The following is a 23,875-nucleotide window of genomic DNA, read 5'->3' on the forward strand; positions in this document are numbered from 1 at the left end:
TGAAATAAGAAGCAACAACAGGAAAGAGCCTAGGCAGGTCTGCTTTGGCTGACTGGAAAGTCAGAGAAAAGGGGACCTTGGAGACAGGTTCAGGGGTTAACCCAGAACAAGCTGCCACTGCCCATTGCTCCTCTGGTTGCAAGTCTCATAGGGACCCTTAGAGTTTAGGAGATGCATGCCTGAGAGGGAATAAAGGTGTAGATGTGCTCTTGGGAGGCATAGCGCCTAGTACTTTTTTTCTATCAGCATTTATCCTGAGGAGGGAAAAATTATATCATAGCCTAAAAGAAGCAAACTAAGTTATTATTATAAACACTAGAGGCCTGGTGCACAAAAATTTGTGCACTTGGGGGCGGGGAGTCCCTCAGCCCAGCCTGTGCCCTCTCGCAGTCTGGGACCCCTCGGGGGATGTCCACCTGCTGGCTTAGGCCCACTCCCCGGGGGATCAGGCCTAAGCTGGCAGTCAGACATCCCTCTGGCAGCCTGGGAGCCCTCAGGTGATGTCCACTTGCCAGCAGGGAGCAGGCCTAAGCTGCAGTCGGACATCCTTAGTGCTGCTGAGGAGGTGGGAGAGGCTCCCTCCACCACTGCTGTGCTGGCAGCCATCAGCCTGGCTTGTGGCTGAGCAGAGCTCCCCCTGTGGGAGCGCACTGACCACCAGGGGGCAGCTTCTGCATTGAGCGCCTGCCCCCTGGTGGTCAGTGTGTGTCATAGTGACCAGTCATCCCCAGACATTCTGCTGTTAGGGTCAATTTGCATATTACCCTTTTATTATATAGGATACTAGAGGCCCAGTGCACGAAATTCGTTCATGGGGGCAGGAGGGTTCCCTCAGCCCAGCCTGCACCCTCTCCATTCTGGGACCCCTCAGGGGATGTCTGACTGCTGGTTTAAGGCCTGAGGATCGGGCCTAAACAGGCAGTTGGACATCCCTCTCACAATCCAGGACCGCTGGCTCCTAACTGCTCACCTGCCTGCCTGCCTGATCACCCCTAAACACCTCTGACTGCTGGCCTGGTTGCCCCCAACAGCCCCCCTCTGCTGGCCTGATCGCCCCTAACTGCCCCCCCCAGCCACCTGGTCACCCCCTTACTGCCCCTCTGCAGGCCTGGTCATCCCCAACTGCCCCCCCACTGGCCTGCTTGCCCCCAACTGCCCCCCCTGCTGGTCTGGTCACCCCCAACTGCCTCTACTGCTGGCCTCATCGCCCCCAACTGTCCCCCCCTGCCAGCTTGGTCACCCCTCATGGCCCTCTTCTGCCAGCCTGGTCGCCACTTATTGCCCCCCCCCCCACTTGCTGGCCTGGTTGCCGCCAACTGTGTCCCCTGCCAGCCTGGTCACCCCTCACTGTCCCCCTCTGCCAGCCTGGTCACCCCCCACTCTCCCCCCTGCTGGCCTGGTTGCCCCACACAGCCTGCTGTTCGGTCGTTTGGTCATCCCTCACTAACCCCCCTGCTGGCCTGGTCACCCCACACAGCCTGCTGCTGTCGTTTAGTCATCCCTCACTAACCCCCCTGCTGGCCTTTTCACCTCACTCAGCCTGTTCAGTCATCCATTCGGTCGTCCGTTCGGTTGTGATGGCCCCTGGCTCTTTATATATATAGATGTGACTACTGAATCAAATAAAAATATTTGTTAAATTGAAATTAATTGCCATGGAAATCCCAGACATTATCTAGATGTTAGATGCTACAAGGAACATACAGTGTATGAAAAAGACAAACATGTAAACAAATAGCACTGCATGTACAGTAGGTACTACAAGAGATTCAGGTATAGGAGGCATATGAAGAAAACCATCAACTTGAACCAAAATGTAAAGCCCTTGTTCTTGAATAGCTTACAGTCTCTTGAAGAGCCAAAGTGTATATATATGAAAAATATCCAAAAAATACAAAATATGTGAATAAATGTCAAGAATTAAATTTCATAGGAAGTCAAAGTAAAATCACTGAAAAAAAATGTCAACAGGAAAAGTATCACACAAAATACTTAAGCACCCAAGACAAATATGATTTGGATAGGCAGATGGAATGCATAAAGTCATTGTAAGTAAGTGGAAAGATACTACCAAGTCATGGAGGAGGGAATAAGCATGGCATGTGTGGGGAATACTGAAGCCACAGACCTACCTAAAGCATAAGGTTTGTGTTAAGATACAATGAAAAATAAGGCTGGATAGTTAAGGGGGGACCAGTTGGCACAGAGGCCAGAATACTAGGCTGAAGAATGTGGACTTGAGATAAAAAGTGTTTTAGAATACAAAGACAAATCAGGAGTTATCTCTGGCATAATATTGAGTCCCAAGCTTACCTGTACTTTGGATGGGAATTATAGTAACAAAACCATCTTGCAGGTAATGTAGATGGATCAACCTTCCCAGGAAGCTTCCTCCATTTAAGACACTCATCACACTGTACCCACGTCTGGTCAGGAATCTTCCTAAATGAAGGAGAAGAGAAGTATGACTGTGTGTATCTTAGCTCTGTATTGTATCTTACATTAGAAAGGCACAACCTAAAAGTGAAACAACATAACTTTATATATGAAATGTGTTATAATTGTTATAGTCTAGTTGTCTAAAAAAATTAAAAAATTATATATATACTAGAGGCCCGGTGCACAAAAATTTGTGCACTCGGGGGTGGGGGGGAAGGGAGGGGGGTCCCTCAGCCTGGCCTGTGCCCTCTCGCAGTCTGGGACCCCTCGGGAGATAACGACTTGCTGGCTTAGGCCTGCTCCCGGGTGGCAGAGGGCAGGCCCAATCCCTAGGTGCAGCCCCTGGTCGGGCTCAGAGCAGGGCCGATTGGGGAGTTGGGGTGTTGCCCCCTGTCATGCACAGAGCAGGGTGGATTGGGAGGTTGCGATGCCACCCTCAGTCACGCTCAGGGTAGGGCCGATTGGGGGGTTGGGGCACTGCCACCTGCCACACTCAAGGCAGGGTCAATGGGGAGGTTGCGGCGCCACCCCCTGTCACGCACAGAGCAGGGCCAAACAGGGGGTTGGGGCTCTGCCCCGTCACGGACACAGCAGGGCCCATCAGGGGGGCTGGGGCCCTGTATCCTGTCACGCATAGAGCAGGGTCAATCAGGGGGTTGGGGAGCTCCCCCGTGTCACTCACAGAGTAGGGCCGATAGGGGAGTTGGGGCACCGCCCCCTGTCACACACAGAGCAGGGCGGATAGGGAGGTTGTAGCCCCGCCCCATCACACACAGAGCCACAGGGTGATCGGGGGTTTGGGCACTGCCCCCTGTCATGCTGATCCCGGTGCCGGGAGGCCTCGCGGCTCTGCTGATCCCGGTGCTGGGAGGCATATTACCCTTTTACTATATAGAACAGAGGCCTGGTGCATGGGTGGGGGCTGGCTGGTTTTCCCTGAAGGGTGTCCTGGATCAGGGTGGGGGTCCCCACTGGGATGCCTGGCCAGCCTGGATGAGGGGATGATGGCTGTTTGCAGCTGGCCACACACCCTTCAGGGTGGGGGTCCCCACTGGGGTGTCTGGCCAGTCTGGGTGAGGGGATGAGGGCTGTTTTCAGGCTGGCGGGTGACTGAAGCTCCCAACCGCTCCTTTTTTCCTTTTCTTTTTTTATTCTGGGCCAGCTTTAGCTCTGGCTCCAGCTCTTAGGCCTCTGCTGCTGAAAGCAGGTATCTGGTTTGGGCTCTATAATCTCGAAACACTGTATCAACTCCAGCTCTAAGATCCCGGCTGGGTGAAAGCTGGTTTCTGGGGTTTTGTTTAGCTTCTATATTTGTTACAATGTTTCAAACTGCAAGCTCAGAGGCCGGCAAGGCAGGCATGGAACGTTGGAGTCCTCCATCACTGAAGCAAGCAAGCCTCATGTTCAGTTTAAGCTGCCTGGCTGCCGGCTGCCATCTTGGCTGGCAGTTAATTTGCATATCACCCTGATTAGGCAATGGGAAGGGTAGTGGTGGTACGCTAATTACCATGTTTCTCTTTTATTAGATAGGATATATCCCTAGCTTGTTTGGCTCAGTGGATAGAGCATCGGCCTGCGGACTGAAGGGTCCTGGTTTGATTCCGGTCAAGGGCACATGCCTGCACTGCAGGCTTGATCCCCAGTGAGGGGCTTCCAGGAGGCAGCCAGTCAATGATTCTCTCTCATCATTGATGTTCCTCTTTCTCTCCCCTTCTCCCTTCCTCTCTGAAATCAATAAAAATATATTTAAAAATAAATAAATGTTTCTCTTGATAATTATAAAATATCAGCCTAAGAAGTTTATATCTTGAATGTCACAGAAAAAAATGATAGAACTATGCTAGATATGGATATGAAATATAGTAACAAATATTAACATGGTGAGCTACCATTGTTTATGTAGGTCAAAATTATTTATCCTGGAATCTCTTGCTCTAAGCAAGCAAGAGGATAATTTTCATTCTAAAATTAATGAATAGGAAAACATTTTATATATTATAATATTACCAAGAAATAAAACCCAAAGAATAATTTTATTTGGCTTATCCAATTCTGTGACAAGTTTAAAATGGGGAAAAGAGTAGGGAAGCGAGTAACCAAAGAATTTATATGCAGCCCTAACCGGTTTGCTCAGTGGTTAGAGCATCAGCCTGCGAACTCAAGGGTCCCAGGTTCGATTCCAGTCAAGGGCATGTACCTTGGTTGCAGGAACATCCCCAGTGGGGGGTGTGCAGTAGGCAGCTGATCGATGTTTCTCTCTCATCGATGTTTCTAACTCTCTATCCCTCTTCCTTCCTCTCTGTAAAAAATCAATAAAATATATTTTAAAAAAATAAAAATAAAAATCATCATTCTCCCCTTTTAAAAAAAAAGAATTTATATGCATAGTCCATGGACACAGACAATAGTGTGGTGAAGGCCTGGTGTGGGGAGAAAGCCAGGTGGAGAGGGGCAAAGGTGAGTGGGAAATGGGGACATCTGTAATACCCTCAACAAGAGATCCTGCACCACTTTTCTCTGAAAGAATTCAGAGCCAAGATCCTTGAGGTGGGGGATGTGATAGGCAATTAGACAGACATGAGCAAAGTTAAGGATGATGATCCAGGTAGAGAAGATCACCAGGGCAGAAAGCCCCAGCTGCCTAGCAAAGGACAATTGTAGGGTCAGATCTTGCCCCCAGGGTGGCCTTTCCTTCCCTAGCATATGCTGGTTGCTGGTCATAAGGTCTGGACCCCCTGACCTTTCCTCCCTAGAGATAACATCTGGACCTCAGTTGCATTTCATCTCGAGGCCCAGAGAAGCAGCAAAATCAGACCAGTGACACCAAGGCTGATCTCAGGACCAGCTGCATTGAATAATGACCCCCTGTTCTGGCAATCAATCAGTGGAGACCTAGACCCTGAAAGGACATACCTGAAAAGCTGCTGAATATTCCATTAAGATCTTCCCCTGGGACCTCCCCTCAACTCTCCACCCTTAAAACCCTTAGGACAGAAGACCCAGTGGGCCTTTCCTCCTGGGAGCATGCCCATGCCTTTCCCTTTTCCTTTTCCTTTTCCTTTCCCTTCCCCTTCCCCCTTCCCCTTCCCGTCTCCCCTAGGTGCATTACCATCAGCTTCCTCACTCGCAAGCTCCAAGGGCCCTTCCTTTATCTCTGTAACATGTTTCCTAAACCCATTTCTTCTAGGAATTACTTTTTCTACCTCTATGATTTTATAAATAAACTAGAGGCCCAGTGCACAACTTTGTGCACCTTGAAAGGAACTGTGGGCTGCGAGGCTGTGGTGGGCACAGGGACGGGTCTCGGTCCATCCTCCGTACCCCCACCTGGCCCCTCCTGCTTTGGTCCCTGGTCCCCTGTCTACTGGCAGACCCGCTCCTGCTGCCTCCACTCCCATGCACTGAAGGCACCGGACCCTTTGCACCCGCGAGTGATTGCGGTCAGTATCATCAGTAGGTGTGAGCTGCAGCTGCTGCCCTGATTGCCCCTCAGGAGCAGGGGAAGGTGGAGAAGCCCTCAGGGGCAATCAGGGCCAGCAGCCACCACTCGCACCCGCTGATGGCACCAAGTGATTGTGACTGGCGCTGGGAGACAGCAGCAGGTGCAAGCGGCAGCTCCAGCGCCAGCTGTGGGTGTGAGCGGGGCTGGTGCCGGCAGCAGGTGCAAGTGCCAGGTGAGATCGCAGTGTGCAGGAGCAAAGAATTTTCAATAACCACCAGAGGCTTACCCCAATGACAGCGACCAGCGCCCCGCCTTAGTCTGGCACCCCAGCTCACCTGGTCCACCATCCCGCCGCAGCCAACGCCCGCCATGTTCCACGTGCGCTCCCTGGTGGTCAGCACACGTCATAGCGACCAGTTGTTTGGTTGTTCAGTTGTTCTGCTGTTTGGTCTATTTGCATATTTGCCTTTTATTATATAGGATGGTCTCTTATTTTAAAAAATGCATTTGTGGGAGTCACTGAAGAATCATCATCAAAACCTCTCCATTTCCCTATAAACTCCTTACTCCTATTTTTTTTCCTTTCAAAATTGGTCTTTGTTTATACTTTAATCAAAATTTTATTAGGTTGATATTCCCAAAGTTTATCTTAAAAAGTAATATAAATTTAATTAAATTTTATAACTAGAAATGGTGGCTCCAGTCTGACAATTGGGTTAAATTATTAAGATAAATTCTTCCAGAGTTCTACTCTTAATACACATACCCTCTCCCCCCAACCTTCCCACCCCCAGGAAGCATATCCAGTCACCTTCACCATAAAGTGAATCTGTTTCTCTGTGGAAGGAGGTGGTCCATATATAATAGAAATAGCACCTAAAGTATGAAAGGAGTGGGACCAGGAAGGCTGGAGAAAAGACACAAAAAGAGGGTAGAGGGGCACATAGGACCAATTTGAAAAACATGTAATTTAACCTAGGGAGGGTTTTGTGTTACATTTATATTGCTCTTATACTAGACTAGAGGCCCAGTGCACAGATTCATGCACATTGAAAGGAAATTAATTAGAAGAAATATTTTAGAGGCTGGGGAGGGACCATGGGAGGGCTTCAGGGCATGTTTGGCCTGTCTCGCCCAGTCCTGATCGGCCGGACCCCAGCAGCAAGCTAACCTACTGGTTGGAGCGTCTGCTCCCTGGTGGTCAGTGCACGTCATAGTGACTGATCGAATGGTGGAATGAACGGTTGGACACTTAACATATGAGGCTTTTATTATATAGGATATTTCAATAGAGTGATGTGTTTTTTTATGTCTTAGTTCAATATTTTCCTTATCTTTGTAGATAGTGCTTTATTTCTAGTTATAATAATCAGCTCATTATTGAAAAACTGGAAATACAGAAAGATATAAAAAGAAAATAAAAGACACTCATAATTCTACCACTCAAATACAATGTACTCTTTGTGTTTAAAGATATGTTTAATTTATACAAATTTCTGGATATATAGCTTCCTATCTCCTAGCTCCAGGCTGCTTCAGCCTTGCAACTTCTAAACTCTGAGCTCAGGCCTGACCTCTGGTGTCTATATATTTCCATTCAGCTGCTGTTTTATTTAGAGCCAGAGCAGCAAAAAGCAGGTTCAGCAGTAGTGAGAGGGGAGAGGAAAGGTCATATTAGCTTTGTGTGTGTGTGTGTGTGTGTGTGTGTGTGTGTGTGTGTGTGTATTGTTTAACATATTACAAAAAGTAGTACATATGTCTCCTTGATTCCCCATTGACCTCCCTCCAGTCTCCTCTATCCCCTGGCACATGCCTTCACCCCCACCCCCACCCCAGTGTCTTGTGTCCATTGGTTATGCTTATATGCATGCATACAAGTCATGCACATGCACAGAAGAGTCTCTTGCAGAAGCATGTCAATATTACACTCTTGTAGACAAACATTAAAGACAGCAACTCCCTGCCTCAGGTTACATGCAGACCATGGTAGATACTTCTATTCAGATAAACAGGAAAGGCTTTTCAGCTTGTGCTTGTAATAAATAGGTAATTGGAGGGGCTATACCTTCTAATCCTCATTGCATCCTTCCAGAAGAGTGTCATGGGTAAGATATTGTGAGCTCATTTGTGCCTGGCTGGTCCCCATTCCTCCCTCCCCAGTATTCAGTGTCTGAGCCATTATGGCATGATGGTGTGATGACAATTTGCATATTAGCTCTTTATTATATAGGATACACTCCAGCAATATATGAACAACTGTCTCATTGCATTAATCATTGCTTATTTGAAAGACCAAAAATGGCATCTCATTTTAATTTTTATGTGTTTGAAAACCATGGAGGTTGGGCATGAGCAAGATATTTAGAATAAAATAGTGATATTTATATCACTAGCAATCAGGTTGTATTTGAAACAAAATTTTATATCATATATTTTCCTGATGATTTCCATTTTATAAAAAACACAGGGGGCTGCCTACCTCAAAATGAACTGTTTATACTCTAATCTTTGTCTTGATGGTGGTGTAACTGACTGTATATATGTTGTTACACATTCTAGTCTCTGTATTATGCTACTTTCCTGGCCTACTGAGGTATTTCATCCTCATACATAGTTCTTTTTTTCTCTGATATGCTGGGTTCTCTACTTCCATTGTCAAATTCCTTGGTACAGTTCCAACAATATTCACTAGGAATAAAAAGCAGGAAAGTTTACTAACATTTCTGAATATCTATTATATGCCAGGCACTGTGCTAAAAAATGTTATATCATCTAATGTATTATATTCAGAGAGGTAAAGTGACTTACTTACCCAAGCTCATCCAACTATTAAGAAGCAGATTCAGATTTTCAACCCTGGAGTATCTGATTTAAATGTCCATCATCTTCCACTATATCATACTGCCTATAGGATAAACTGAACATACTAAACTCTTCATATTTATGATCCAAACCACACAAGTGTTAAACCAGAATGAAGAGGTCTAGATAATGATAAAATTAGTATTGATGACTTCCCAGTTTTAGTGCATTAAACTTCCTTATGTGAAAAGCTTCCATCTTCTTCTTGTTCCTTCCATTTGCTCCCCCAATACTTTTATATTCTACTAGAGGTTCAGTGCATGAAATTTGTGCACGGGTAGGGTCCCTAGGCTTGGCCAGCGAACAGGGCCGATCAGGGCCTCCTGGCTTCCAGCTGGGGCCTCCCTTCCCTGGCTGCTGGCTGCTGGCCAGGACCTTCTTTCATTCTGCGCTGCTGCCCCCTGGTGGTCAATGCACGTTATAGCATGCGATCGAACTCCCAAGGGGACACTTTGTATATCAGCATTTTATATATATAGATATTTCTTACTCACGGTATTATCCTGGCTATAGCTGAGGTTTCAAAGTTCTCTTGGGAAGTCTTTTCCTTCCAATAAACATTGAGTTTCTGGGCAAGGGCATTTATTGTCAACCTGAAAGAAGAAGTATGTCAATGTAGAGAATTTGTTGAACAACTTTGTGACCATGAGATGCTCTCATTTAACAGAAGCCAATAATTTAGAATATTCAGCATAGGTTTGAATATCTACATTTACAGGAACTAGGATGGGAATCCAACACCTTGCAAATTACATGTCAAAATGACAGTCAGAATCCTGAATAGTTACATTGATTGAAATGGTAAAATGGTTATGTCCTAAAAAGTACTGTTCTCTAAAATTTCAGGGCTTTTAGAATCATGGGGAGTGGGGAGTTGATATTAGAAAAGTCAGAGGACTAAATTTCAGAGCTAGGACAAGCCAAATATGATTAAGTTATTTGATTGTCAAATGAGTACAGGTAAATAAGTCAGGTCCAAGCTGAAAGTCAGAGGATCAAAAACTGTACCCTATTACAAGTCAATCAAATATTAAATTTAAAATGTCCAAATTTAAAATGTTCCTCTTCATGCAAATGCTGCTCAGAGCAGTTATAGTATCCATGGGCAACAAAATTCTCTTCAACCTTCTACTACGCAGCTGTTAGTGGAAGCTATTCCCCAGTTCTGGCTATTGTTCTTTCTCTCTTCCCAAATTAACAACAGTAGACCCAGGGTCAAAATATGTAATGTGTCTAAGTCAAACCTGAAATTTTACTTTTAAAAAACTGCCGATTGCTAATGATTGATTCCTATTTAATTCTACAACCCAGGATTACAACTTCATGTACAACTGTACACACCTGTAATACTACAGAATTAGTATGTCTAAAATCCCTTGACTCCCTGGATGGTTTCCCAAGGTTTTTACAGACCTCTTTTCTCCTTAAGAGGAAATGTCCCTTACTTGCACTTTACTCATATTAAATTAGATTCTGAATACACAGAAAAGATTAAAGTAATCATACATGAGGTTCCTCCCCTAAACCTACCAATGTTCCTACCTCTGTTTATATCCTTCCCTCAAGTCACAGATGGAGAACTATTCCTTGTTTTCTCTTAAAATTCTACTTTAAATCTACTTTAAAAAGAATTAACTTAGAAGGATTCTGGGAAAATGTTGAAGTAGAAGGCACCAAGAATCTTACTCCCCCACCTAGGCAACAATTACATTGGCAGAATCTGTATGGTGCAACTATTTGGAACTGTCGGGTCTATTAAAGGCTTGCAACTTCCAAGGGAAAGCTTAGATGGTAAATTGGCAAATTTCAGCTCTTAGCACAGTAGTAGCTACACCCCCACCCTAGACCAGTGACAGGCAGCTGTGCACACATCCTAAGAGTAGATTGTAGGAGCCAGGATGGGCAAAAAATGACTCTGTCCTTCAAATATCAGGGAGCTGTGCTCTGATAGCTGTTTGCTGCTCCTGATCATAGGATCATGTAAACCCCATGGCAACCACAAAGAAAACAGCTATAAAATACGTACAAAAGAAAATGAGAAGATTTAAATGTTTCACTATGAAAACTTAACTGAACATAAAAGAAGACAATAATGCAGGAAATGAGGGTCACAAAATCTATAAAGCATAAAGAAAACAAATAGCAAAATGACAGAATTCCTTCCTTATCAGTACTTACTTTAAATGTAAATAGATTAAATTCTCCAATCAAAAGACAGAGATTGGTAGAATGAGTAAAAAAAAACAACCCATAACAAAACATGATCCAGCCCTAGCGAATTTGGCTCAGTGGATGGATCATCAGCCTGTGCACCAAAGGGTCCAGGTTCAATTCCCATCAGGGCATGTACCTTGGTTGCAGGCTCCTCCCTGTCCCCAGGCCCTGGTCAGGGATCATGCAGGAGGCAACCAATCGATGTGTTTCTCTCTGTCTTTCCTTCTCTCTTCCATTCTCTCTAAAAGTCAATGGAAAAATATCCTCAGGTGAGTATTAACAAAAACAAACAAAAAATAAGTAAGTAAAGGTGATTAAATGTCTAAAAAAAAAAAACATGATCCAAATATATGCTCTCTACATGAGACTAAATTTAGATAGAAAGACACAAGTAGGTAGAAAGTAAAAGGATGAAAAAGGATATTCCATATAAATAGTAACCTAAAGAGAGCAAAGATGGCTATACCAATGCATAGTAGACAAAATAAAGTAGTCCCCTCTCCTCATCTGCAGTTTTTTTTTCTGCAGTTTTAGTTACCTGCAGTCAAATATGGTCCAAAAATATTAAATGAAAAATTCCAGAAATAAACAATTCTTAAGTTTTAAATTGTGCACTGTTCTGAGTAGTGGGATGAAATCTCACACTGGCCTGCTCCAGCCCACTCAGAACACAAATCATCCCTTTTTACACCATATTCATACCATATTCTATATAATAAAAGCCTAATATGCTAAATGTCTGGTCGTCCGTTCAACCAATCAAAGCATAATATGCTAATGATATGCTAAGGCCACTCAACCACTCACTATGATGTGCACTGACCACCAGAGGGCAGATGCTACAACTGGTGGGTTAGCTTGCTGCTGGGGTCCAGCCGATTGAGACAGAGTGAGATGGGCCGGACACAACCTGGAACCCTCCCATGGTCTCTCCCTGGCTGGCCAACCTCCCGCATCCCTCCCTGGCCCCAATTGTGCACCAGTGGGGTCACTCGGCCTGGCCTGTGCCCTTTTGCAATCCAGGACCCTTTGAGGAATGTTGGAGAGCTGGTTTCAGCCCAATCCTGCAGGCCAGGCTGAGAGACCCCACTGGTGCATGAATTTGTGCACCGGGCCTCTAGTGTAGAGTATAATAAGACTAGTGACCCATTGTGTGAAATTACACGAGACTCGGGACCCCTCCCCCCACCCCCCTGGGCCATGGGACTACCCCGAGTCCCAGAGTCCCGCCCCACATGGCTGGCACGCTGCGGGATGGCCCCGAGTCCAGGAGTGCCACCCCAATGTCCCGCCTCCGGGCTACACAGAGTGGGCACCAGGCCCCACCCCCGCAACGGCACACAGGGCCACGGAAACCCCGGCAGAAGCAGTGCGAAGTGGCCACTGGGACCCTCGTGCCCTCATGGGGCCACAAGAACCCTGGCGTAAGCCACGTGGAGCAGCCGCCAGTCCTGCCCCCACTGCCCTGCCTCCTGCTGCTGCAAGGAGGTGCCCTTCCTGCTGCCTCCCGCAGCTGCGAGGAGGTGCCCTGCCTCCCTGGTGCAACCACAGGAACCCCAGCGGCAGGTACATTGAGCAGCTGGCCCTGGCCCCACTGTGTGTGCCGCCATCTTGTGACGGCGTTACAGAGTGAGGGTTAATTTTCAGATTACCTCTTTATTATATAGGATACCTTGAGAACAATCACATCCACATAACTTTTATTATAATGTATTGTTATAATTGTTCTATTTTATTGCTGTTAATCTTTTTCTGTGCCTAATTTATAAACTGAACTTTATCATAGTTATGTATGTATAGGAAAAAACATACTGTATATAGGGTTCACTACCATCCATGGTTTTAGGCATCCTTTGGGGGGGTCTCAGAATGTATCCCCTTTGGATAAGGAGAGCTACTCTAGACTATAATCACGATTGCTAATATGTGGAAGCAACCAAATGCCCATTAATGGTTGAATGGAAAAGCAAAATGTAGTGTATATATACAATGGAATACTATTCAACCTTAAAAAGGGAAAGAATTCTGATACATGCTAAAACTTGGATGAAGCTTGAGGACATTATGCTCAATGAAATAAGCTAGTCACAAAAAGACAAACACTGTATGGTTTAACTTATGTGAAGTACTTACAGTCAAAAACAAAGAAACAGAAAGTGGAGTGGTGGTTGCCAGGGGCTGGTGGGGTGCATGGGGAATTACTAGTTAATGGGTATAGAGTTTCATTTTGTAAGATGAAAAGAGTTCTGGAGATGGATGGTGGTGATGGTTGCTTAACAATATAAATGTACTTAATACCAATGAACTGTACACTTAAGAAGTTAAATGGTCATTATGTGTATTTTGCCACAATAAAAACTATGAAAAAAAGGAAGTAGATATATGGTTGCCAGAAGATGAAGAGAAGGAGAAATGTGGAGTGACTGCTGAAGAACAAGGAGTTTCTTTTGGGAGTTATGAAAATGTTTTGGAGTCAGTGATGATGTTTTCACAATTTTGTGAATATACTAAAAACCACTGAAATGTACACTTTAAATTGGGGACCTTAAGATATGTGAGTTATATCTCAATTAAAAATAAAAATAAAAATAAACATCTGTTCTCATGTACTCAGTTAAAATTTATTGAGATAAAATTTACATAGAGTAAAATTCATCTTTTTAAGTATACACTTCTATCAATTTTGACAATTGCATGCAGTCATGTAACCACCACTTCAATTAAGTTATTGTCTTATTTATTTTGAAATCCTATTCCTTCTGACAAAAACCATGGCTTTACTGTTGATGTAAAAAAAATTAATTTTACCCTGGCTGGGTGATTCAGTTGGTTAGAGTATCGTCCCATACATCAAAAGGTTGAGGGTTTGATTTCCAGTCAGGGCACATACCTAGGTTGTGGGTTTGATCCCTGGTGGGGGTGCATATGGGAGGCAACCAGTTGACGTATCAATGTTTCTCTCTCACATTGATATTTTTCTCTCTCTCTAAAAAAAATCAATAAAAACATATTCTCGGGTGAGGATTAAAAATGTAATTTAAAATCCACGTATAAGTTCAAACCCACATTGTTCAAAATCCATACATAAGTGGATCTGTAAAGTTCAAACCTGCGTTGTTCGAGATTCAACTGTAATTTTGGTTGCAGTTGGGAAATTGTATATCCGGAGGGCTGACTTAAGTTGTATGCAGGTTTTTAAAAAATATATTTTTATTGATTTCGGAGAGGAAGGAAGTGGGAGAGAGAGAGATAGAAACATCAATGATGAGAGGGAATCATTGATCAGCTGCCTCCTGCACGCTCTCCACAATGGGGATCGGGCCTGCAACCCAGGCATGTGCCCTGACGGGGAATGGAACTGTGACCTCCTGGTTCATAGGTTGATGCTCAACCACTGAACCATGCCAGCTGGGCATGGTATGCAGGTTTTTTACTGCATGGGGGATCTGGGCCTCTAACCCCTTCATTGTTCGAGTCAACTGTACTATATTCTTTTTCTTCTTTATTTTTTCCTGTACTATATTCTTAAGGTAGTGTTTCAATTCACTTCCCTATTCAAGCACACAATTAATTCTCATTGTCTAAGGCATCAACCAACTCTACCCAATGTCCCTCTAAGACAGAAGTTCTCAGACCTTCTCAGTTTATGGCACTTAGTGTCTCAAGTTTTTCATGGCACCCTTAAGTCAAAAGAAATAAGTACCAGTTCCATTTATTAAATAGTTAGGTGTAAACAACTTAGCAAGTATTTATGAATTAAAATTTAAAATCCATTTGAAAAAAAATAATACATATAAATTAAAAAAAATATTTCTAGTTCATTCTTTTTTTTTTAAGCCACCAAAAATTTTGGTTGCCTCCCCCCCACAAAAAAAAAATTGGGAGAGAGAGAGATTCTAGTTTATTCTTAAATAACCACAATTATTTACTAAAGGGATATGTATGCCTACTGGTTACTATACTTCTCGAACCTTGGAATCAAATTGGACACAGCTTTCCTCATTTCTTAGTCAACACTGAGTTTTGTGTTTTACTTGCTTCGTATCACAGCAACCAATGAAAGCCCAGATACACAAAGATATGTTGTAATCAAAAGGTATGCAGCAGATTTTGGTACATGGAAGTGGGGGTGATACTATAAAAATACTTAAAAATGTAAAAGTTACTTTAGAATTGGGCAGTGGGCAGAGGGTGGAAGAATTTGAGGAGCACAACAGAAATAGCCTAGATTGCCTTGAACAGACTGTCAGTACAAATATGGATGTTAAAAACCCCACTGGTGAGGGCTCTGAAGGAAGTGAGGAGTATGGTAGAGAAAAAAATAAATTCCCTTAGATAATACCAAAATTATTGTGAACAGACTGTTTGTTAGTAGAATTATGCATGTTACAGGTGTTGCTGGTAAAAGCTCAGAAGGAAATGAAAAACATGTTATTGGAAAACTTGAGGGAAGGTGATGTTTGTTATACAGTGGCAGAAAGCTTAGCAGAATTGTGTCCTACAGTTATGTGAAAATCAGAACTTGTAAGTGATAGAACATTTAGCTGAGATTTCCAAGAAAAGTGTTGAAAGTGTGGCCTGGTGTTTTCTTGCTGCTTACATAAAATATGAGAGGAAAGAGATAAACTGATGGAAGAACTGTTCAACAAAAAGAAACAGGACTTAATGATTTTGGAAATTCTCAGCCTATCCAGATTATAAAAGTTGCTAAAATTTTGAGATTCACTGCCAGGAAAGAATGCTCTACAGAAAAAGTCAAGGTTGTGACTGGACAACCTTTTGTTAATATCTCAGAAAGATCAAAAGGTCAGAGTATTCAGTCACACAAAAAGCTCTTTGGAAAAAATTAAACACGTGACTTAGATCTCCATAGCCATCTCAGTAGAAGCTAAGAATCAAAATAGGATTATCTAGGAAAGACCTGTCAGGAACCTCTTGTCTGATGGAGTGAATATCCATGACATATATGTGAGATCCACAGGGTTCTTAAGAACGGTATACTACCACAAAACCTGCTAGATTTGACTGAAAGGGAGAAGAGAACATAAAATAAAAGAAGGCTGTTAAACCTCGAAAATTCTATAGTCAGGAAACAGGCTGATGAAACATCTCAGCTGTAAATATATGCTACCCTTCATGAAAAATGAAAGATAATGCTGAGCCATTAGGTCAGAAAGCAGAATCTTAAATCCAGGGGGTGGAGCTTCAAGCCCCCAAAGATTATTCCCAGGCCTTGAAATGTAATGGCTAGATTTTGAAATTGCTTGAAACCAGAGACTCCTTTTTTCCCCACTTTTATCCCCATTTGAATGGAAATATCTATAATGGTATCCTATGCCTGTCCCACCGTTGTATTTTGTGAGCAAAATATGAAAATAAAATAGACATGCCTATAGATGGAGAAGAATTTTATCCCAAGATGCATCAGACTTAGAGAATCACCCATGGCTGATTTAGATGATGAGAATTTGGGATTTTGAGCTGATGAATTAAGATGAGAGTTTAGACTTTGAGTTGCTATAATAATTGAGAATGGGAATGTTGATATGGGGTGAGTGTATTTTGCATGTGAGATGTATATGGTTATTAGGGGGCCAGAGGGCGTAATGTAACAGGCAGAATAATGGACCTTCGGAGACATCTATGTCCTAATCCCTGATACCTATGCATATATTAGGTTACACAGAAAGGGAGAGTTAAGGTTGCTGACGAAATTAAGGTTATTCATCAGCTGACCTTAAAATAGAGAGATTATCGTGAATTATCCAATTAAAAGTGGAATTGTGTGGCAAAAGAGTCAGAATCAGAGATGTGATGATAGAAGCAAGGTCACTGGAGTGATATGATGGAAGAAGGACTCAATCTACCATTGCTGGCTTTGAAGATGGAGGAAGGGGGCCATGGGCCAAGGAATGCTGGCTGCCTCAAGAAGCTAAAAAGGCCAAGGAAATACATTCTCTCCTAAAGCCTCCAGAGAGGAACGCTGCCTTGCCAACACCTTGATTTTAGCCCAATGAGATCCATGTTCTACTTCTGACCTACAGAACTCTGAAATAATTAGTTTTGTCCTAAGACACTAAGTTTGTGGTAATTTGTTATGATAGTAATAGGAAACAATTTCTATTGTTTATAAACTGAAGTCAAGTATCACTGCATTTCCTTCAAAAATTTAAAATATCTTATGGTTTCCCTGTGAGCTCATTAGGTATATCTAGGCACATAGTTTGGAACTGTGGCTCTACAACAGGGCTCAGCAACCTACAGCCTGTGGGCCCAATCTAGGTCACTGCCTGTTTTTGTCTATGGGTGCTTTCATGCTACAGCAGAATTGAGTAGTTGTGACAGAGACTATATGGTACAAAGCCTAAAATGTTTACCACCTGGCCCTTCACAGGAAAAGTTTGTCAACGCATGCTCTAGAACAGTGGTTCTCAACCTTCCTAATGCTGCGACCCTTTAATACAGTTCCTCATGTTGTGGTGACCCACAATTTCATTGTTACAAATTGAACATAATTAAAGCATAGTGATTAATCACAAGAACAATATGTAATCATGTATGTGTCTTCCGATGGTCTTAGGTGACCCCTGTAAAAGGGTTGTTTGACCCCCAAAGGGGTCGCGACCCACAGGTTGAGAACTGCTGCTCTAGGATATGGCCCTACTCTATCCATCTGACTTTATTTTCCTCACTCTAGTTACATCCCTCTACTCCTACTCCCCATATTTTTACCATTCTGAGTTCATGTCACTACCTTAGCTCATGCTATAATTTCCATCCCAGAATTCCCTTCCCCCTTTTCTAAATCCTGTCCTTCAAGGAAAATCTTAAGTGATACCTTCTACCAAATCTGTTCTCTCAAGAAATTTTCCCTATACCATACACTTAGGTTTTGATTGCTCAAAGAGCCATTATGTTAATCTCTAAATTGTTTCATGTATGTGACAATCTGCTATTACAAATAGACTATAAGCTCCTCAAAGACAGAAACCATATCTTGAATTTCTCTAGAAAATTCCACAAAGCCTATCCACTGTACCATGCAATGGTGAGGTGCTCAGTTAGTATGTGTTGATTACACTTCTTAAGCTGAAATTTACTCTAAAAATCTAAGTTTTATGAAAAAATGCTCAAAGTCACTGATCATCAGAGAGATGCAAATTAAAATGACAATGAGGTATCACCTCACACCTGTCAGCATGGCTACCATCAACAAATCAACAAAAGACAAGTGTTGGCGAGGATGTGGAAAAAAGGGAACCCTGATACACTGCTGGTAGGAATGCAGACTGGTGCAGCCATTATAGAAAACAGTATGGAGTTTCCTCAAAAAAAAAATTAAATATGGAACTTCCGTTTGACTAAGTAATCCTACTTCTAGGAATATATCCTAAGAAACCCAAAACACCAATCAGAAAGAAAGTATACAACCCTGTGTTTATAGCAGCACAATTTACAATAGCTAAGACTGGAAACATCCCAAGTGCCCATCAGTAGACAAGTGGATAAAAAAGCTGTGGAACATTTATACCATGGAATACTATGCAGCAGTAAAAAAGAATATCTTACCCTTTGAAACAGCGTGGAGGGACCTGGAAAGTATCATGCTAAGTGAAATAAGTCAGTCAGAGAAACAAGTATCACATGATCTCACTCATATGTAGAATCTAATGAACAAAATAAACTGACAAATGGAGTGGATCCAGAGACCTGGAAGTATGGAACAGAGTGTGGAATCTCAGAGGGAAGGCAGGGGAGGTTGGGTGGGTGAGAGGCAATCAACCAAAGAACTTGTATGCATATATGCATAACCCATAGACACAGAAAATAGGGTGGTAAAGGCCTGAGGCAGGGGGTGGGGGTAGGCCGGAAGAGATCAAAGTAGGGAAAAAAGGGGAGATTTTTAAATCAACAATACAGATTTTTTTTAAATGTTGTAAGTTTGAGCCCTGATAGTTGCAGATGAAATCTGATAACTATTAAAACTGATATTACAGATGACTTATTTTGAAAACATTCCAGCAGTATGATGGCTGTTATCATTTTATCATTTGCAGCTTTGATATCTATAATACTCTTAGCATGAGTTTGTGGTAGCAGACAACCTTCTTTAATGGCCCTCTCTACTTCCATTTTTTAAACTGAACACCTTTTCCTTTTATATAAAATAAATTGAGTAAAAAAGGAAAATGATGCCAGATTTGGAACAAGAGTTATGCAAATTTTTATCCTCAAAAGCTATATGTAGGGTAATATACTAGTTTTCTATTTTTATTTTTATTTTTTTTATTTTTTTTAAATATATTTTATTGATTTTTCACAGAGAGGAAGGGAGAGAGATAGAGAGTTAGAAACATCGATCAGCTGCCTCCTGCACATCTCCCACTGGGGATGTGCCCGCAACATCCCCAGGTACATGCCCTTGACCGGAATCGAACCTGGGACCTTTCAGTCCACAGGCCAACGCTCTATCCACTGAGCCAAACCGGTTTCAGCATAGTTTTCTATTTTTAATGAAATGTGTAGCAGATTATTAAGCAACTTAAACCAGAATTCCTATATGTTTACCTAAATAAACCTACAGGTGATGGAATATATCTGGATCCCCTGCAATCACCTCAAACTCATCATACTGAAACTAAACATCACAAACTAAGGATCAAATACCTCTAAAATTTAAGAGGTAGATGAGGGTTTGGAAAATATAAGGAAGGTGGTAAATAATTTTTTATATTTAACATTTGTATTTCACAAATCATAACTATTTGCTTAATTACCAGAAAGTTACTATTCCATTTACTCAAGAGAAACACAATGACTTGGCTCTGAAACTGCTATCAAACTGACGTCATTTCTAAACTCACTCTTTAGGGTCAAGTCCTAGTCAAAGATCTCCATGATGAGCCAGACTCATATATAAAAGGCCATTTTTCTTAAAACTGAGGGCAGGTTGCCCTGACCGGTTTGGCTCAGCGGATAGAGCGTCGGCCTGCGGACTCAAGGGTCCCAGGTTCGATTCCGGTCAAGGGCATGTACCTTGGTTGCGGGCACATCCCCAGTGAGGAGTGTGCAGGAGGCAGCTGATCGATGTTTCTCTCTCATCGATGTTTCTAACTCTCTATCCCTCTCTCTTCCTCTCTTTAAAAAATCAATAAAATATATTTTTAAAAAAACTGAGGGCAGGTAGCTACTATAACCACTGAGTAGCCCTAGTGACCAAGAACCAATTGCCCTAAAATTAATATGGGGTAGCCATCCAAAAACTTGTCTCTGTCAGACACTAATCCTAAAATTCTTACGGTTCCAGATAAATTAAGGTACAACATTTATCTAATTTTTTTACAGTTTTGGTACACACACAAAAAACGAAATTTGGGGTATTACTTTTCCTGCATTCTAAAAAAAAATATTTCTACTGAGACATCAAGAAAAATGAAAATGTCCTCATACCTTATTTCTTCATATTCCCAGAACACCAGCTGCACTTGAACAAGATAAACTAACAAACAAAATAGAAACAGACTCATAGATACAAAAAGCAGACTGACAGCTGTCAGAAGGGAAGGGGGTTGTGGGGCTGGGATTAAGCAAACAACAACAACAAAAACACCATAACACACACAACAGTATGGTGATTACCAGAGAGAAAAGGGAGTTGGGGAAGGTAGAAGAGGGCATGGAGGGGTTAAATGGTGTTGTAAGGAGACTTGACTTTGAGTGGTGAACACAAAATGCAATACATAGATGATGTACTATGGAATTGTACACCTGAAACCTATATAATTTTATTAACCAACTAGAGGCCAGGTGCATGAATTTGTGCATGGGTGGGGTCCCTCTGGGTGGCCTGTAGGGATTGAGCCGAAACCTGCAGTCCAACGTGGCCTGCAGCTCCTGCCTGCCACTTCTGCTCATCCCGGCCCTATTGAGCTCCTGCCAAATCAGTCCTGATCCATCAGGAGAGGCTCATGCTGCCACAGCAGTGCTCGCCAGTCATGAGCCCTGTGTCTGGCGCCCTCCCAAGGGGTGTGGCCTGCGGGATCAGGCTGAAACCGGCTCTCTGAAATCCCCCAAGAGGTCCTGAATTGCAAGGGTGCAGGCCAGGCTGACGGACCCCACTGGTGCATGATCGAGCAGGGGAGGGACCGCAGGAGGGCTCCAGGGCATGTCTGGCCAATCTTGCTCAGTCTTGATCGGCCAGACCCCAGCAGCAAGCTAACCTACTGGTTGGAGCATCTCTTCCCTGGTGGTCAGTGCACATCATAGCAAGTGGTTGAGCAGCCTTAGCATATCATTAGCTTATGCTTTGATTGGTTGTTCAGCTGTTCTGCCATTCAGTCTATTTGCATATCACCCTTTTATTATATAGGATGTCACTTCAATAAATTCAATAAAAAGGAAAAAAGCTGCTGCTAACATGTATGCTAGAATCAAAGAAGATGTGGTATTAATACAGATGATGTATTTAAAAAGATAATTCCAAGGTTCTTTATTTCACTGGAAGTATTTTACTAAATTACCTCTGTGCTCTTTACATAATGTTTAAAGGTAAGGTTTATCTCAACTGAGCTCCATATATCATGTATCAGTAAGCTTTTATTTAAAAGTCAAATCATTTTGCCATGGACTGTTTGGCTCAGTGGATAGAGCATTGGCCTGCAGACTGAAAGGTCCTGGGTTTGATTCAGGTCAAGGGCACGTACCTCGGTTGCAGGCTTGATTCCCGGCCCTGGTCAGGGCACATCCAGAAGGCAACCAATCAATGTGTCTCTCTCATCACTGATGTTTCTATCTCTCTTTACCCCTCCCTTCCTCTCTAAAAAGTCAAATTATCTTATTTTTCATCTTGGAAAATAGGTTTGAAGGAATTATCAGTTAATTTACCTGCCTGATTTTTAGAGGTGCTTTTAGAGGTTTCATAGAACAGAATCATATCTGAAGAAACTATCAGAAACACTTTAGGTTGGGCACTCACCGGTACTCCTTGGTGTACTCAAAGTCTTGTTTGTTGTAGGCAGGTTTTAAGAAATTGCACTCAATGACTCCAATTACTCCCACACCTTCTCCATGAGTTGGCTTAGGAAAAAATATTAATTTCAACACTCACATTACTATTGACTGCCTGGAGGCATTTTCTTTTGATTCCAAACAATAGAAAGGTTATATAACCTTTATGGGCAAGGTAAGGCCAACAAGATCTACAGAAACACTCAAAATATATTCCAATAGACTGCAAATATTACATTGAAGTGCAACCTCTGGCAAATTCTAGGACAAGATTTTCAAACTATGATCTGTAGATATAGGATTTTCCAAGGATTAATAGCCATCTCTACTTCCCCACACTACCTCTGTTTTCATCTGTTTTATATTCTGAAATTGCCATAAGATTTCATTTGAACAAAAAATGACACTGCTAAAAAAAAATCAAACTTATATACTACTGTTCTAGGGAACAGAAACCAAACTTCATCTGAAAAAAATTTAAGGACGCTATGTAATCATCACGCTCTATTAAAATAAATAGTTATCAATGACTAACATGAGTCAGACTTGCAGTGTTATTAATTACAAGTTGATACAAGATATTTTTGGATTAAAAATCTTTTTTTATTCTTTAATGGAAGGAATTGAGTCAAGGTGTAGTTAGACAAGCACACAAAAGATGATATAACAAAGAAAATCAACATAGGCTGAAAACAATCTATGCTGGGTCTAATAAAGTTTGTCCTACTGTGAAATATAAAGGAATTTGTCATTCTTTGTACTTTAGTAATCTTATCTGTAAAATAGAAATGAATGGAATACTTGTGGGTATTTCTACTTTAAATTGTCATTAAAACATTAAAGATGATGGTAATATTTGTATAGCTCAGTTTATAAAGTATTTTCACATAATTTATCCCATTTAAATCTCTCAACCTTGTAAGCTATAAGGTAGGCAGAGCAGGTAAAATTATTATTATGGTTCCCATTCTACAGGTAAGAAATTGAGCCTCAGATAAATTAAGCAACTAGGTTGCATAGCTTGTAAGTAGAAAAGCCAGGACTCAAATCCTGGCCATCAACCACTAAATGTTATGCATTTTCCACTATGCCTTATCATCTTCCTAAGAATATATAAAAAGCTACCTTCAACACTAATAGACTTATACACACGGCAGAGTTCTGGTATTCTCATTCTATTTCTTATTAACATTTACCTAGAAAATGTATTCAGCAAAGTTTCCATGTTGATTAATATCTATGAGGAATGAGAAGTAGAATTTTTTTAACACAAGATGGCTCACTGGTAACACTGAATTCCAGAATAATATTTAATAAACATCATAAGATGGGAGTAAAAGCCATTAACAACTTAACCCCCTTTGCAAAGTTTAAATCCTCTTCCCACTTTTTTCAGTCTTCTGCGAAAAAAAACAAAAAACAAAACATTAATCACTCACCTTCACCTGGCATCCCACCTTCTCAAAGGGCTTTATGAGTCGGTTGTTGTGATACATCATTATTCCAAACTGGTTATTATTCTTGCAAGAGAACCCAAAAGTTATTTTCACCTGCTTATTCTGAGAAGAAAAGCATTAAGGAGACAAACACCAGGAACTTTGGCAGAAAAAAAGCTTGCATTCTATTACAGCAAAGAACATTGAATATAAATTGGTACATTTCTAGAGGGCATTTTAGAAACCTGTAGTAGTAGCTTTACAAATATTCTTAACCTTTGACCAAGTAGTTCTCTTTCTAGGAATCCTACAGAAAAGTCAAGGAAGCCCATAAAGGTTTATGTTACAGAGATTTATCAATTAGTTATAATGGCAAAAAAAACACCCCATAACTAATTTAAATGTTTGACATTAAGAGAATGATTAGATAAATGTTGGTTTATCGACATGGTCTATTATGTAGCTTTAAAATTAT

At 42.0% G+C, this 23,875-nt stretch overlaps 1 protein-coding gene across 2 annotated transcripts in view; it reads right to left on the minus strand.

Annotated features, from left to right (window-relative positions):
• Positions 1-23,875, minus strand: part of MORC4 (MORC family CW-type zinc finger 4) — a gene marked incomplete at its 3' end in the record, with an annotated part of 81,253 nt that overhangs the window by 15,429 nt on the left and 41,949 nt on the right. For both annotated transcript variants that reach the window (XM_081115065.1, XM_081115066.1), the window contains exons 8-11: positions 23,404-23,523; positions 21,933-22,033; positions 9,238-9,336; positions 2,314-2,442 (exon numbers count right to left, since the gene is read on the minus strand). In XM_081115065.1, the coding sequence (XP_080971191.1) occupies positions 2,314-2,442; positions 9,238-9,336; positions 21,933-22,033; positions 23,404-23,523 (449 nt within the window). The remainder of the gene's footprint in view (positions 1-2,313; positions 2,443-9,237; positions 9,337-21,932; positions 22,034-23,403; positions 23,524-23,875) is intronic.

Source organism: Myotis nattereri (assembly GCF_964212035.1).
Source record: "Myotis nattereri genome assembly, chromosome: X".
Lineage (NCBI taxonomy): Eukaryota > Metazoa > Chordata > Mammalia > Chiroptera > Vespertilionidae > Myotis > Myotis nattereri.